Source organism: Sapajus apella, unplaced genomic scaffold (assembly GCF_009761245.1).
Source record: "Sapajus apella isolate SASKATOON/1434 unplaced genomic scaffold, GSC_monkey_1.0 scaffold49, whole genome shotgun sequence".
Classification (NCBI taxonomy): Eukaryota; Metazoa; Chordata; class Mammalia; order Primates; family Cebidae; genus Sapajus; species Sapajus apella.
Genome location: NW_022436989.1, coordinates 771,136 through 783,625, shown reverse-complemented (window position 1 = coordinate 783,625; position 12,490 = coordinate 771,136). Strand labels below are relative to the sequence as shown.

The window sequence follows — 12,490 nt, the reverse complement described above, 5'->3', positions numbered from 1 at the left end:
CTAGGAGAGGGCTCACACACTGCAGCCTCCACACTAGGAGAGGGCTCTCATACTGCAGCCTTCACACTAGGAGAGGGCTCACACACTGCAGCCTCCACACTAGGAGAGGGCTCTCATACTGCAGCCTTCACACTAGGAGAGGGCTCCCACACTGCAGCCTCCACACTAGGAGAGGGCTCTCACACTGCAGCCTCCACACTAGCAGAGCGCTCTCACACTGCAGCCTCCACACTAGCAGAGGGCTCTCACACTGCAGTGCCTTCTCTGGTTTCTGTGCATTAGTCCTTGTGTTTCTCCCCAGGGATTCGAGAAACAATTCCAATCCCAGTTTCCCAGAGACAACACTCACTGTAGTCTTATATTGCATAGTGTCTCTAAATCCTCAACAGTGACATGACTCAGCACCTTCACCTCCATAGCCATGCTCTCCCAGGTGCAAGCTGGTTGGTAGTGTCTCTCTTTGAAATGTGCTGCCCAGGCTGAAGACGCACGGTGGATCTCTTACTTCCTGTGCTGCTGAAGCCTCTGATTTCCTTATGTTTTTTGGCAGTTGCATAAGACTTTTGGTTCGCATTGGAATTCTGCAGTAAATAGTCATAGAGAATACCTACCAATAACATGCAATTTTTATGTATGATTGCTCTTTCATATTCTTTACATGGGTTATATCAGTTGGCTTCACAAAGAGGCTGTAGGGTGGATATCAGTGTCTCCAATTGAAAGAGGAGAAAATAAAACTCAGGGAGCCTCATACCTTTGTCCAAGGACACTCAGATGGAGGGTAGAGGAACTGAATGTAGACAAATGTCTGTGACCCGCCCCAGCCACTGCGTTAATTCCCAGTGTCTTGCCTTAGGAAGTGTTGGTAATGGGCTCTCTATAGGGCTTCTCTTTCTGGCTCTCAGCCTAAGGGTGGAACCTCAAATTTAGCTTTGCTAAACCTCATCTTACCTTCTTTTGACACACTGATGAGGCATTTTTGAATCTTGATTCTGTCAATAATATCTACAAATACAACAAGCAAATTGTGTAGATCTTCATTCACATTATTAACGTAAATACCAGCCGGATCAGCATTCAAGACAAAATATAGCAGGAAAGGTCTTCCCAAAGGAGTAATCCATCAATCCATAATTAACAACCAATATATGTTCACAAAACTCTGGCACATCCTTGCACCTGTCCCATCAGCCTATCCCCAGATGTGACCAAATCTTTCGGTGACATCTTCAAGCAGCACCTTTCCTCACTTTCTAGCAATCTGATTTCTACTTCTCTTGGTTTGTTCAACAGACGTGATTTGGTCCCTTTACTTTGCTGGCCCTCTGGGGGCACATGGTGGGCATTGTTTTAATACAATAGATTGTTATATAATCCATCTGTCCCTCCATCCATCATCCATCCATCCATCCATCATCCATCCATCCATCCATCATCCATCCATCCATCCATCATCCATCCATCATCCATCCATCCATCCATCCATCCATCATCTATCCATCCATCCATCATCCATCCATCCATCATCCATCCATCATCCATCATCCATCCATCCATCCATCCATCATCCATCCATCCATCATCCATCCACTCATCCATCCATCATCCATCCATCCATCATCCATCATCCATCCATCCATCATCCATCCATCCATCCATTCCATCCATCCATCCTTCATCCATCTTCCATCCATCCATCCTTCATCCATCATCCATCCATTCACCCATCCATCATCCATCCATCCATCCATCTATCATCCATCTATCCTTCATCTATCATCCATCCATTCACCCATCCATCATCCATCCATCCATCCATCCATCCATCCATCCATCCATCCAAGGGAGTATTGGAGCTTTGTGAACACATATCGGTTGCTAATGATGGATAAATAGATTTCCTGTGTATGCTGATCTGGGTGGTATTTATATCAGTAATGTGAATGAAGGCCTATGCGATTTGCATGTTGCATTTGTAATGCACCATGTGTTAGAGCTGCTGTAATGAAATACCATAAATGCAGCAGCTTAAACAACAGAAATGTATTGCCCCTTAGTTCTGGAGGCCAGAAGTGTGAGATGAAGATGCTAGCAGGCTGGGTGCTTCTGAGGGCTGTGAGGATCTGTTCCATGCTTCTCTTTGGCTTCTCGTGGAATGTCATCTTGCTGATGCATTTTGACACTCCTTGGCCTGTAGCTGCCTCTCCCACACCATTACCTTTATCTCTACGTGGCATCTTCCCTGTATCTGTATGTCTTTCTCCATGTCCTGGGTTTCCCTGGTGAAAGAACACAAGTCGTGTTAGATTAGTAATGACCTCATCTTAACTCATTACATTTTCAGTAACCATATCTCCAAATAAGGTCACATTCTCAAGTACTGGGCCTAGGACTTCAACACACAAAGTTTTGGAGGAAACAATTCAACCCCCTAGCTACTGAAACTAGAATCATAACAGAAATATTTTTTCTGTGATATCCCATTTTCATTTATCATGGATATATTTCCATGCTGATTTGTGTAAACCTCTAGATTGCGGCATAATATCTCATAGTGTGCTTTGCTATAATTTATTTCATCAAATAATGCATTTTGGGATAACTCTTCTTTTCCACTATTTCAAACAACTCTGCAAAGAGCACATTAGTATATAAAGTTTTCTGCCTGTGTATTTGCTTTGAGATGGATATCTCTGAGTGGCATGAATCAGTCAAAGCTTGGATGCATTTGATGTGTTAGGTATAGCCACGTTTTTATTCCTGAACTTTGGGTCCTCATCTCTGGCTGCGCGTTGTGTACTGCCTGTCTCAATATTGCTCAAGTGTCACACATGCTGAGCGCTTGTGAAATTGGTTTCTCATACCCCACCTTCCACCCCCGTTCTGTGACCTGCTCCTGCCCTCTTCTTCCCACCTCGTTGAGTAGCAGGGCTTTCCAGGAGTACAGTCCTAAATGCTCTGCTTTCAGTTCCCTCTACCACCCATCTTTTTTTTTTTTTTTCTAACACAACACCCGAGGGAACTTCATAAAATGCAAATTTGAAAATATTGGCCCTTTGTTCAGAAACCTTCAGAAGTTCGTCTCTGTGGTCAGAATGACATCTTAGCTTGCCACACAGCTGTCCCTGAGGCTGCCCTCTCTCCATTTTGAGTCACCTTGGATGCGTTTTGTTTTGTTGTTTTGGGGACTGGGACTTGCTGTGTTGCTCAGGCTGAATTCGAACTTCTGGGCTTGTCCACATTCATATCACCCTGCACACCACGTCTCGCCTGAACTCCTGGGTTCAAGCAATCCTCCTGTCTCAGCCTCCCACGTAACTGGGACTATAGGTGCACATCACTGTGTCCAGCTATGGATTAGTTCTTAAACACCTTGGTGGCTCTTTTAATCTTCCTTACCCTTGCACCTCCATTTTCTCACTTTCTACCATCCAGCTAAGAAGCTCTTGCTTATTTTTTAATTGCTCCGATCCTCATTTTGTCCGTTGAAAAGCAGGGATAAAAATAACATTCCCATCTTCAGGTTGTGATCATGCAGTGAGATAACCCTATTTAAAGTCATAGTTCATGCCAAGCACACAGTAAACACTCAAAAAATGTTAGATCTTCTTCCTCACTTTTCTTTTTCTTTTCCTTCCCTCCTTTTCTTCCTTCCTTCCTTTCTTTTTCCTCCCTTCCTCCCTTCCTTTCTCTTTCTTTCTCCCTTAGATGAGTAGAAGAATGGAGGTGACTGACCAAGGCCTTTCCCAGGGTCTGGGGCAGGAAAATTCTTGAATCCGAGAGAACCCACTATCTTAGTTTTTACTGGCCTGAAGGTCCGATGCTGGCTTGTCTTCTTGGGCAGTCGGGCAAATCAGGCTGTGGGAAGGATACAGTGGGTAACAGGGTTAAAGGGGTGATGGCAGCAGAGTCGGCCCTTTGGTTCCCTCGGGCAAGGCTGTATTTTCCTTCTGATGTCCTTGCAGTGGATTACAGCTGCCTGCAGGGGAGCCAAATGGCCTGGAGTAAGACCAGGATTTCTTTGTTTTTGATAGTTTTTCCAGCCAAAGTGAGAAGCCCGCGCTCCTGGTGAATAGCTCCATGAACATGCACAGTTGCAAAGGCACACCTGCTGTCAGTGTAAATGTTGATGCGTTTCTTCTTACCCCATCAGAGGGCCTGAGTGAGAGCAATTAACTCAGCCTTTTGCACTGAAGTTCCGGCCGGCAGGGCCTGGGCCCACACACTGTCCGTATCTGTGGTGATGGCCGCCCCAGCCTTTCCCACTCCCTGCTCGAGGAAGCTGCTGCTCTCCGTGAACACGGTAGCGTCAGCCTTCTCCAGGGGGAAGCACTTTCTGGCATCGTGCACTGGTGTGGTCAGGTCTGGATCACCCAACTGTCTCGGGCAATAAGGACGATGGGACATACAAATTCAAACACTAGAGACAGACAGACGAGAGACACACAAATCCAGGTGTTAGGAACAAAACAGGACAACTGACACCTAGGCAGATCAGGCATCGAGGTAGATGAACAATCATGGCAGTTTTCAAGGACAAGCAAAGGACTGGATCCTTAGACGTGAGCCTCTAAGGTCCCCACGGACTCACACATGCACACACACATTCAGTCAGAGGTTATTACAGTCTTTTCACACTTTGTAAACAGTTGGAACCCTGAATAATTTTTTTTTTTTTTTTTAAGAGACGGGGTTTCACCATGTTGGCCAGGATGGTCTTGATCTCTTGACCTTGTGATCCACCCGCCTCGGTCTCCCAAAGTGCTGGGATTTCAGGCGTGAGCCACCGCACCCGGCCCCCCTGAAGAAATTTTTGCCTCCTTTGTCAATGCTTTAAATTACACAGAACCCAGGGACCCTGTCCTCCAGCATCCTGGAGTGGTGACAGAGTCCAGAGGGGTGCCCTCGTCAGGGCTAAACCCCTCTAGATCACACAAGGACAGAACCAGGACCCCGGACATCAGGAGTCCAGAAACAGACAGCCAAAAGTCGACAGAACCAGGAACTCTAGATCTCTAGAATTTAAAGACAGAAAAACCAGAACCAGGACTCTTCCAGAGTCCAAAACCAGAACCAGGACCAGGGACTCTGGGCATCCAGAACCCAAGGTCACAGGAATCACTGTAGTCAGTTCCAGCATCCTGGTAATTGGATGATCCCTGTAACTTCCAGGAATAATCAGATCAGGCCTGACTTACTTCTCCAGGACCAGGGACTCTGAAGAATAATTTGGTGGGGCGTGCTGGGAGTCAATCCACTCCCCTCTGGCAAGGGGTGGTTTATGGGGCCCTGGAACGTCTCAGGGGGTGCCTCCCCTACAGTCCACCTCCTCCCGCCGGGGAACCTGGAGCGAGCCCGGTCTGCACCCGGTGGCGAGTATCTTGCTGGGGCCTCCAAATGTTTTAACTGAGTGAGTTAGAAGGAACGCGCCATCCTCTGCGTTTCAAATTAAGAGTCCTTTATTGATTTGCTGGCGACTGAGAGACAGCTAATGCTCAAAATTCTCTCAGCCCCAGGAAGGGGCCTGACTATCTTTTATACCTTGGTTTAGGCAGGGGAGGGGAGTACCTAGCTGAAGCGGAATTTCACAGAAGCAGAAAAGCAGATTAGAGGAAGGGGCTGCGGGCACAGGTGATTTCCATACAATTACCAAGAAGGGGGCGATCAGGCTCCTTCTATACACAGTGTTCAAAGGGAAACTTTTTTCTTACAACAGCAGTGGGGAGGTACGCCAAGCAGAATGCAGTTACAATGGTTACAAGTGTTAAGAACAGACGCTTCAATGCTCTAAGTGCAGCACGACCCAGTTATGCACCCAAAGGGGCTGTGGTAAGGAGGGGGAAGCCAGGTTGGAGTTTACAGCTAAAATGGAGTCAGTGATGCTAGCCCAGGGTAGGGTATTACAACAACCCCTAGCTACAGCTTAGAAGGTCACAATGAAGGCTCCCCTGTTGTCTTTCATGTTTCAATAAGCACCCACTTCCCATGAAGAGGATTCTTTTCCCTGTGTCTCTCTAAAAAAAAAAAGACAGATCCCTGCAGTGTAGGTCTCTGCAGCGTCACAGGCGTTATCTGTCGATAATGGGATGTCCTTCTGGAAGAAGCTGTGCTGAGGAGCACTCCTTGCTGGAGGAAAGCCATGTGAGGAGGAGGAGGAGTATGGGGTAACTGGCTCAGTTTGCCTTGGATCTTTCTGTCGCACTGATTCAGCAAAGCGCCTGCTGAGACCCTCATTTGTCCCTCCTGTGGCAGCCAGGGACAGCAGGTCACGCTCTCCTCAGATCGTGTCTGATAGGTGGTTCCTGGTCTCTGAGCTGAAGGCTGCAGCTGCTGAGACAGGACCAGGCGCTGTGTGGGAGCAGCAGCACAGTGTTTGGGAAGAGCTGGGCACTGAGTGCGCTTCTCCTCGTCCTTCTACAGGTTGGTAAATTCTGGCCTCACATCAGCCTGTTGCTCAGCTTTGTCCTCGGTACTCAGCACCAATGGGAATCTCACGCACCTTTACCTGCGAGGCAACGCTCTCGGAGACAAGGGGATCAAGCTCCTCTGTGAGGGACTCTTGCACCCTGACTGCAAGCTGCAGGTGTTGGAGTAAGTCCTTCAGCTTATGACAGCGATGAGAACACATGGCGGCCAGGGTGGAGGGACGTTTAGACAGAACGACCACCAGATAATCTGTTCTTCTTAGTCTGCCCTGTCCCAGGGTCCGGGGGCTGGGAGGAGTCCTTCTGGATGATATGAAGTTGGACCTCGAGTCCTTTCCATCACGATTTTCTGTACCACAAAAGAAGGGGGCAGTATGACACTTATAGCTTATGGAAATGTAGGGAAAGGCACAGAATTTGGTAAAAAGTCAATTAAACCACTGGTACTTTCTTTTTTTTTTTTTGAGACGGAGTCTCACTCTGTCGCCCAGGCTGGAGTGCAATGGCACAATCTCACTGCAACCTCCCCTATCCAGGTTCAAGAAATTCTCCTGCCTCAGCCTCCTGAATAGCTGGGACTACAGGTGCCCGCCATCATGCCCGGTTAAATTTTTTTAGTAGAGACGGAGTTTCACCATGTTGGTCAGGCTGGTCTTGAACTCCTGACCTCGTAATTCACCCATCTTGGCCTCCCAAAGTGCTGAGATTACAGTCGGGAGCCACTGCGCCCAGCCACGCACCGTTACTAATTTCATCTGCACAGTCCGGTGGCTTGAAGAAGATACTCTTATCTGAAAAGGAGAGAAGAGTAACTGGCATACAGGCTGTGTCAAGCTAGTCAGTCCTGTGCTCACTTTTTTTTTTTTTTTTTTTTTATGCATCTGAAACAATACAGGCTAAGATGCTAAGATCTTGGGGAGCCAGGGGGATGGTTAAGGGGACATTTTCTTTAAATCACCCCCTTTTTTGCAGATTAGACAACTGCAGCCTCACGTCGCACTGCTGCTGGGATCTCTCCACACTTCTGACCTCCAGCCAGAGCCTGCGAAAGCTGAGCCTGGGCAACAACGACCTGGGCGACCTGGGGGTCATGATGTTCTGTGAAGTCCTGAAGCAGCAGAGCTGCCTCCTGCAGAACCTGGGGTGAGTGTGCTCTGCAGAGATTCCTGGGGCGGATCCCGAGTTCTCAGGAAAAGCTGAGTGTGGTCAAAATCCAGGGTGGCTCTGCTGTCGTCTGCGGCGACTCAGCATTAGGTTGGGCCGGGGTCAGTTGTGGTGGATTTTTAAACACAGAGAATATGAGGTGTGAACTGCACATTCCACTTCATTGAGGTGATTAGAATAACCAGGGTTAAGCTGGGTTTTATCCATATTCCTCAAAGAAACACGAGTCCTGATGCAATTGTGGCCAAGGAGGGTTCTGCTCTACACAAGGAACCGCACTTGGCAGAACTTGTCATGGTTCATCCAAATTGGAAGAGTCTTTACATAGTGGGGATCTTGTTGTTTCTGACGATTTCTAAAGGGAAAAGATGCTCCAGGAGCATCAAGCTTGGAAATTCCATGAAATTCAACAGTGTGTCAGGGCATTGCTGGACCATGTCTATGTTTGGTGATAGCACTGAGGTAGTCCTTTCCACTCTAGTAAGAACTTCCTGGCAAGTCTTGTGTTTCTGTCAGCTGTGATGATTACACTTTTCACTGAAGACGTTTTTACTGCTTGGCTTTAAGACCAACATGCTTTCCTGGGTTTTCTCCTATTTCATTAGCCATCTCGACTCAGTTTCCTTTCTGGCCTTTTCTTCATCATCCTGACCCTTATGTGTTGAATCCTCAGAGCTCAGTCGCTGGGCTAATTTTTCTTCCCTGCACTTTCTCCTTCATTTAAATTATCTAGTTTTCTGTCTTCATGATATATGTGCTGTGCTGTCCAGATTGTATGTCCATAAATCCTGTGTCTGCATGCTTGTCTAATCTTCCTTCTTGGAGATTAAATAAACCTCTCAGATGTCACATCCAGGTCCACACTAGTGCTCTTCTGCCTAAAACCTGCTTCTTCCCCATCTCAGGCAAAGGTAACTTCCTCCGAGTTGCTCAGGCCAAAACATTTCTGGTGCTGTCTTCACTGTCTCTTTTTTCCCATACCCATGTCCTGTGTGTCCCTGTTAGCTCTGCCTTTCTGGCTTGGCCACTCCCTGATAGCCTGGGCTGTTTTCACGGCTTCTTCCCTGGCTCAAGCCACCATCACGAGGTGTCTGGATGTCACGGTGGCATTCTGACAGGTCAGCCCGCATCTGTTATCCTGACTTTAGTAGAAAGGGATGCAGCTAAAACATGACTCAGATCGTATCACTCATCCCAACATCATCCGGTGACTTCTTATCACTTTTTTTTTTTTTGAGGCAAAGTCACGCTCTGTTGCCCTGGAGTGCAATGGCGTGGTCTCAGCTCACCACAACCTCCGCCTCCCAGGCTCAAGCAATTCTCCTGCCTCAGCCTCCTGAGTAGCTGGGACTACAGGCAGGTGCCACTCACCACATCTGGCTAATTTTTGTACTTTTAGTAAAGATGGGTTTCATCATGTTGGCCAGGCTGGTCTTGAACTCCTGACCTTGTGATCCACCCTCCTCAGCCTCCCAAAGTGTTGGGATTACAGGTGTGAGCCACTGCACCCAGCCTCTTATCACTTTCATAGTAAGAGTCACAAACTCATGGTGGCTTCCGTGGCCCATATAATCTGGCCCCCACTGCTTCTGAAGATTCGTCTTCTCCCAGCCCTCGCTCATTCCGCCCCCGTGCAGGGGTCCCCTTGCTGGTTTGCAAGACCTTTCATCTCTGGATTTCTGCACTTGCTTTTCTTCCTGCCTAGAACCTTCTCCCCTTCAATTCCACGTGGCTTATCCTCCGTACATTCCTAAATTCTCTGCCTAAAGGTCTTCTCTGTGAGGCTGTCTCTGACTTTCCTACTGAAAATGGAAGCCCAACAGGTCCTTTTTTTTTCCTTCTCATTCTCCTCTGCAGTGTCGTACTTCTTATGTGCTCTGTCATTTTCCTGTTTATTTAATATCTGTGCTACCAAGATATAAATTCCTTTAGTCCAGGGACTTTGGTCCATATTCATGATCTCAAGCCTGAGAACCTGTTGGAATGCAGGTCTGAATAAATAAAAGTTTGAATCAGCTTTGCATCCTTGTGCAGACATAGTGGAGCATGTTTGTTGCAGGACAAGCCAACATTCCCAGAGCGAAAAGAGATGGAGGAAAAAAAGAGGGATGGTCAGGTCAAAGCCGGGGACATTGCTTCATACAGAGTCACTGACCTAGCCTTGAGGGACGTTCAGGACCCAGGCCGAGGGACAGGCTCAAAACAGGCTGAAGAACCCATGAATGCCATCAACCTGTTTTCTCAGGCAGCCATGACAGGCTGCTACAGACAGTGTGACTCAAACACAGAAAGTTGTTTTCTCACTGTTCTGGAGGCTGCAAAGTCCAAAATCAAGTCTCTGGTGAATTTGGTTGCTGGTGAGAGTCCTCTTCCTGACTCGCAGATGGCAACCTTCTTGCTATGTGATCACATGGAGGGAGGGGAGGCGAGGGAGAGAAGACAGGGGAGAAAGAACAAACTCTCTGATGCCTCTCCTGTAAGGGCCCCACCCTCACAGCTTCATCTCCCTCCCTCCCTCCCTCCCGAAGGCCCCACCTTTAAGTACCATCACATTAGGGGTTTGGGCTTCATCATGGGAATTATCAAGGGAGAAAAGCATTTGGTATACAACACAACCGAATTGAGATGGTTAGCAATGATGTGGGACAGATGGGCTGATTCATTAGTTAAGTTGCAAGGGAGACTTTATATTAAAGAGGAGGAAGAACTTATGTCAAAGAAGACATGAGAGGCATCCTGGGCAAATGCAATGTGTAGACTTGATCGGGTTTGTGATTAAATGAACATAATGTAAAAAAAATTACAAGACAGTTGAGGAAGTATAAATGCTGACTGGACATACAGTGACATTAAGAAATTACTGTTAAACAGTTTTGATGTGACAGTGATATTGTAATCCTGTTTTAGTGTCACAGAGTGAATTATTTATAGATGTGTTAAATGCAGTATTTAAAATAATCCATGGTGGGAGGAGTGGGTGGGTATTAGGGGAAACAAGTTGACATGACCCTTGTAATTGTTGAACTTGGATAATGGACACAGGGGGTTTGTTATACTATATTCTCTACTTTTACATATTCTTAAAATTTTCCCAACTGGATAGTTAAATTTTTTTTACTAGATAGTTAAAAATATAACAGAAACCACCTTGGGCACTTAGAGCTTTTGTTTTGTTTTTGTTTTAACATTTTAGAGTTTAGAGGTGTGTGGAGTTTAGGGAAATGAAGAGATGAGACTTTTAAGGTTAACGACTCTGAGAGACTTATCTGAAGAGTGCAACCCAGGCTTTCTATTTGCTTTTACAGGTTGTGCGAAATGTTTTTCAATTATGAGACAAAACGTGCATTAGAAACACTTCAAGAAGAAAAGCCTGAGCTGACCATTGTTTTTGAGCCCTCTTGGTAGGGGCAGAAACAGGGCTGCCAGGCACCAGTGTTCTCTGGCCCCTCCAGCCAGGGGGCCTTGGGTGGGGTGAGCTGTAGTCCATCCAGCCCAAAGATCCTTCCAGTGGGGTGTTGGAGAAGAGAGCTTGCTGATGACGCCTTGGTGTAGAGAACGGGCATCTCCTTTACGCCCAGGTGAGGAAGACCCAAGGGCAATGAAAGCTTCCGGATGTTGTTCTCATCACAACGCGTCAATTAGAGGATGTTCCTCTTGGTGACCTCATGTAATTAGCTCATTCAATAAAACAATTTCTTTGTCTTTATTTTTCTCTCCTCACTCTCTTTCTTTTTCCTGTCTTTTTTTCTTCTTTGTTCTCCTTTTGCTCATATAATCATTGCTGCCATCTTTCCATTAACTGACCATTACACAGAACTAATTGACTATATATTATGTTGAAATTTTGTGGCAGCTACTTATTTATTTAAAATTTTTTTGTAATAGTTATGTTTTCTAATAAGAATAATTCATGCTTTTTGTAGCTAGTTGAAAATTCAGGAATATGTAAAACTTTTTTGTATTTATTGAATTAAATTGTTGCCTTTTCTTAATTTCAATAAAGAGTGCCTAGAAATTTTTTAAATTATTTATTTAAACCACTTAAGATAAATTAAATTGCTTTGTGCATTTTAAAAATCGCTTTGGCAAATGATTCAATTGTAGATAATTTTTAAAAAATTACCTCACGCTAACTGTAATGAGTGGAATTTCAGCTTTGGTAGGATAAGAGCATGAAAGTCATGGAGGGAAAGGTTTTAGAGTGTTGGAGCCTGCACTCATAATCGGAAGTATTAGGTAGAAGATGCATCTTGTCTTCATTTGATAACAACTTATTTTGGATTTATCACATCTGAGGAACGGTTCATCTATCATACTTCAAAGAACATTAAGTTATAAGGAAATATTTACTAATTGCCTCTCTACACATGGACAACTCTTGAACCACATGGAATTGCTATGGATGGTAATACTACTTCCTCTATACAATTAACCATCAAAGTAGCCACACTTGGCTACTCAAGTTGTGGTCTAGGAACTGTAGCTATAAGGAACTTGTGTAAGATTGTAAATCAATCACATCATCAAACATGCTTTTTAGATAAGCGGACATTTAAAAAAAAACCTTAAGACTGTTTTCATAAGGGAAACAGTATGAGATTTCCATTCTGTTGCAAACCGTCTTGTTAGCACTTCTGAGCAGCACTGACTGGAGACTGGCTTCCTGCATCTTGGTGAACTATTACTGACTGCCTTCCTGCTACAAACACTTTGATACCCTGTGTACACAATGTAATCAGAAACACACAGCTGGGCTTGAAAGAGAGAAAGACAACCTTTGGGCATTAGGGTGTTAAAACTGGCCAGGTTGCTAAGAATGCCATTATTCCATTCCTTTTTATGGCTGAATAGTGTTCCATTCTCTCTCTCTCTCTCTCTAAATATATATATATATATATATA

At 45.6% G+C, this 12,490-nt stretch overlaps 1 protein-coding gene across 4 annotated transcripts in view; it reads left to right on the top strand.

Annotated features, from left to right (window-relative positions):
• NLRP3 (NLR family pyrin domain containing 3) overlaps positions 1 to 11,668 on the top strand; it is a 28,437-nt gene extending 16,769 nt beyond the window's left edge. For all 4 annotated transcript variants that reach the window (XM_032242072.1, XM_032242070.1, XM_032242071.1 and 1 more), the window contains exons 9-11: positions 6,421 to 6,591; positions 7,398 to 7,568; positions 10,895 to 11,668. In XM_032242072.1, the coding sequence (XP_032097963.1) occupies positions 6,421 to 6,591; positions 7,398 to 7,568; positions 10,895 to 10,994 (442 nt within the window). In that variant the 3' untranslated portion in view covers positions 10,995 to 11,668. The remainder of the gene's footprint in view (positions 1 to 6,420; positions 6,592 to 7,397; positions 7,569 to 10,894) is intronic.
• Positions 11,669 to 12,490: the final 822 nt, after the last annotated feature.